This window comes from Cupressus sempervirens, chromosome 1, assembly GCF_028749045.1.
Source record: "Cupressus sempervirens isolate cs-2001-9-10 chromosome 1, ASM2874904v1, whole genome shotgun sequence".
NCBI lineage: Eukaryota > Viridiplantae > Streptophyta > Pinopsida > Cupressales > Cupressaceae > Cupressus > Cupressus sempervirens.
In genome coordinates this window covers 826,249,510-826,253,192 of record NC_143118.1, presented here as the reverse complement: position 1 = coordinate 826,253,192, position 3,683 = coordinate 826,249,510, and the positions used below count along the sequence as shown (strand labels likewise).

The 3,683-nt window shown below is 38.8% G+C and overlaps 1 protein-coding gene across 1 annotated transcript; it reads right to left on the bottom strand.

Moving 5' to 3' along the window:
* Nucleotides 1–322: 322 nt before the first annotated feature.
* Nucleotides 323–3,014, bottom strand: LOC149580408 (aldehyde oxidase GLOX-like). The gene is made up of 2 exons (XM_089813701.1): nucleotides 2,542–3,014; nucleotides 323–1,556 (listed from the first exon to the last, which is right to left on the bottom strand). Exons 1-2 carry the CDS (start codon nucleotides 3,009–3,011, stop codon nucleotides 413–415), a joined length of 1,614 nt encoding a protein of 537 aa, XP_089669827.1. The 5' UTR covers nucleotides 3,012–3,014; the 3' UTR covers nucleotides 323–412.
* Nucleotides 3,015–3,683: the final 669 nt, after the last annotated feature.

Genomic DNA, 3,683 nt, shown 5'->3' with positions numbered 1-3,683 from the left:
ATTGCACATGATCGTACTAGGTTGATTTGTACTACTACGAATTCAATCAACTGTTTATCAGATATGTATGTGCCATGCTATGATTTCATTTTTAATCAAGGAGTTTGTAGGGTATGGAGACATTCGAAGTGGGTTTGCTAAAGGTGGATTGCTGGGATGAAATTTTTGAGCAAAAAATTCATTTTATGATAAGTTACTTATTCAACATCACTAATTGAAAAATCAACATAGAAAATAATTTGAACATTAATATCTCTTGGTCCCTTAAACTATTGGGTTTGGTCAACATCATTGGATTTCTTCATTCATTTACAATTTTTCAAATCTTTGAAACCTACTTGTTTAAGAAAAATTTACAACTCGAATCTCATTATCTTGACACAAACCATTTGATAAGAATACATCTTCAAACTTAAGTGACAATTTGTATCCAATAGGCAGAGGAACTAGGGATACCACCACTGACAACAAAAACCATGTAATAACCAGGTGGTGCCACCTCTGCCCTTGGTGGAGCTTGACATTTCAAAATCACATTCCCTGAATTTTTATACTTCCTAACAATATTGACACTCACTAACCTTTGCCCTTGTGAAAAAGAATGAGTAGTAAAAGGGGCGCTCATCAAATTCACCTCTAACTCACCAAATTTAGCACTAGAAATCACAACATTGAATAACCCTCTGTAACCAACCCTCTCACCAATTCTCAAAATGTTAACCCTCATCTTATCATAAGTTGAGTCCAAATATTCAGGAGAAAAGGCCTCCAAACGGAGTTCTGATGGAAAAGAGCCATTGAAGACATATGTTGGGTAGGTATTACTACCGGCTATAAAAACTTGTCCGTTTGGTAATAAATTAGCTGTTGAGTGATACATGCGAGGGACCTCACTAGGGTTTTGTACTTCAAACCGCCTCCCAGCCGGTTTAGAGGGCTTGTAAATGATCGGGTTATGTATTGGGTAACTAGCATTTCCATAGCCTTGGGAGCCTCTCATAGCACCATTGATTATCAACACGTCACGTGTGGGCAACATGACCATGTCACCCATGGTCCGATTGAAGGGCATGTCTTCGATTTCCCATGACGGGTCATGATCCGTGATGGTTATCTTCCCGCACGTGCGTGTAGCGGGAAGATTTATGCCATTGGGGGCCCAAAAAGCTCCATCCGTGGAGCCCCCACATACTAGGATTGTGGCCTTGTTGTAGGATTCCGTTGCAAGGAGTGGCAACATGATTGATGACCCACCTGCCGGGTATGTGCGCGAAACACCTGGTATGGGAGGGAGTGATTTTTTGGGTTTGTTTGTGGCAAGGTCCAATAAGATGGAGTTTCTGCCAGCTAGAATGAAGAGTGATCCATCCGGTAGGAGGTGGAGAAATGGGTAGAAGCTTTTGTCTCTATCCTCCACAGCGAGGCTTTTGTCTAGTAGAGATAAGTTTGTTGGCTTGTCGGTGTCTCTCCTTGGTGGGAAGTATTCAAAATTCGCACCTGCAAGGCCTCCTACCAAGATTTGTGTCCCATCAGGTAGCATTTGATTCGTAGAGTACCTAAGGCAATAATACGATAATGTTATACTACAAGGATAAGTTAAAAAAATCTTAAAAATTAAAGTATATTTTTTTATAGAAATTAAATAGATTGCTTTAATATTATGCATAAAATAGTATCAATTTTCATAGAAACAAATCAAAATATATAAGGATATGAGTAATCATAGATTTCAACCACAAATCCCCTCATCTAAGAGGCCTCACATACATGTAAATCACAAGTCTATAATTTGAGTAAGCATGCATGCAAACCACTAGTTCCTTCATCTAAGAACTAAAACTCCCTGATTTCACATACATGTAAATCACAAGTCCATAATTTGAGTAAGCATGCATGCAAACCACTAGTTCCTTCATCTAAGAACTAAAACTCCTTGATTTGAGAGTAAGCATGCATATACATGTAAACTAGAAGTTCCTATTTTGAGTAAGCATACATGTAACCCACAAGTCCCTTTGTCGAAGAAACTTTGCATACATATAAGCCTCAAGTGCCTAATTTGAGTAAGCATACATGTAAACGACAAGTCCTTTCATTTAAGAAACTTTGCATGGATGTAAACCTCAAGTCTCTATTTTGAATAAGCATACATGTAAAAGTGTGAGTCCCTTTGTCTAATTACTTATAAGTTGGAGTATTTAAAACACAAATATAATTAAATTGTTTGAGAAAAAATTATAATGATAACTAGAGATTAGAGAAATTGTGAGTATTTATATCAAGTTGATGAAAGGACTTTTTTGTTGTGCTCTCCATCAACATTATCTGAAACCTAGTCTTAAAAACACTCTCACAATTCAAAAAATCAACAACAAATTCTACATAACTAAATTGAAATGCTACATGATCAATTTATTTCTTTTATATTATCTCCTCACTTACTTTGATGGAATTTTTAGTTAGTATAAAATAGTGTAACCTTCCAAGAAAAATTCAAAAACCTCAGCAACCAACCATACTAAGTGAATAGATTTTGTTTACCATCTAGTATTTTTGAGTAACGATTCCTTAGATTCAATCCACTGGCACCGCTGGTGGCCACCGGCAGAAGCCGTACAGGGGCTAAAGTACCGGACCTTCTGACCGCCATCCTTATATCCTCCGGTTTGAACAATAATCCCATCGGCCCCCACTTGACCGGACGAGCACCACGTGTCGGTCGACAGTCCCAGCAGCGGGCGCAGGCTATTTGAATCGGGATGGTATTCTTTGGACTGGGAAATGCAATGTCCAGAGTTCGAAACTCCGTCATAACATGCCCGGCCACTTAAATTCACTTTCCTGTCCAGCAGAACGACTGTACCGTAACGCGTGACTACGGTGTGCATGGAAGAAATCCCTGCATCTTTTATTAACACTTTCCAGGTGCCGGTCAAACAGAGGACGTTTGCTTGCAGAAACCCTAAGAAGACAAGTAAGGGCAGACAGATCGCAATGGCGGAAAAGGCCATGGTTTTTAATTACTGGTAGGAAATGATTATGCTGGAGATTAGGGTTAGGGTTCGCTTCTTATGTAGTGAGAGCTGGGCGGGGGTTTTGTGAACTGGTTTTGTGGATTTATTTTGTGCGGGTCAATCGGCGAGCGATTTGCGTAAAGCGCGAGAGGTGAGATTTTGATGATTCCGGATGTTTGTGGTGCAGTTGTGATTTTTCTTTTGGGGTTTGGTAACCTTGTGGCAAGTTTTTGCAGAGTTGGTAAGTTGATTTCACATCAAGTCATATGAAATACTGTTTGTCGTCGAATTCGGCAAGCCTAGGGGTTGTCATGCTCCCATTACTGCCATTGACTACTTTTGCACGTAAATCTGGGCTCTGAATATCATGAGTGAGAATAACTCTTAATAATTTTACATACGACTCTGTTCGGTATGTGACGGAATGCAGAATTATTAAATACTCATTCAAAATTATTAATTTATAGCAATTATATGCTTTTATACATAGCTCTGATTATATAGTCGTTGATTTTAACAATAGAGTGTTGCCTCGATATCAAAATTGTCTCATTTCTTATTTTATTGAGCTTGAGGGGGGCTGCAGGATCTATTTTTGTGGAGTGGGTGGTCCTATAAAACCAAAAATAAAGTGTCTACGGGATTAATTGGTATCTTCTCCTTAAATAT

Coding starts and splice junctions, on each gene's coding strand:
- LOC149580408 (XM_089813701.1), bottom strand. CDS start 3,011: ATGGCCTTTTCCGCCATTGCGATCTGTCTGCCCTTACTTGTCTTCTTA. Junction 1,557..2,541: donor TTACTCAAAAATACTAGATG/GTAAACAAAATC, acceptor TTATTGCCTTAG/GTACTCTACGAATCAAATGC.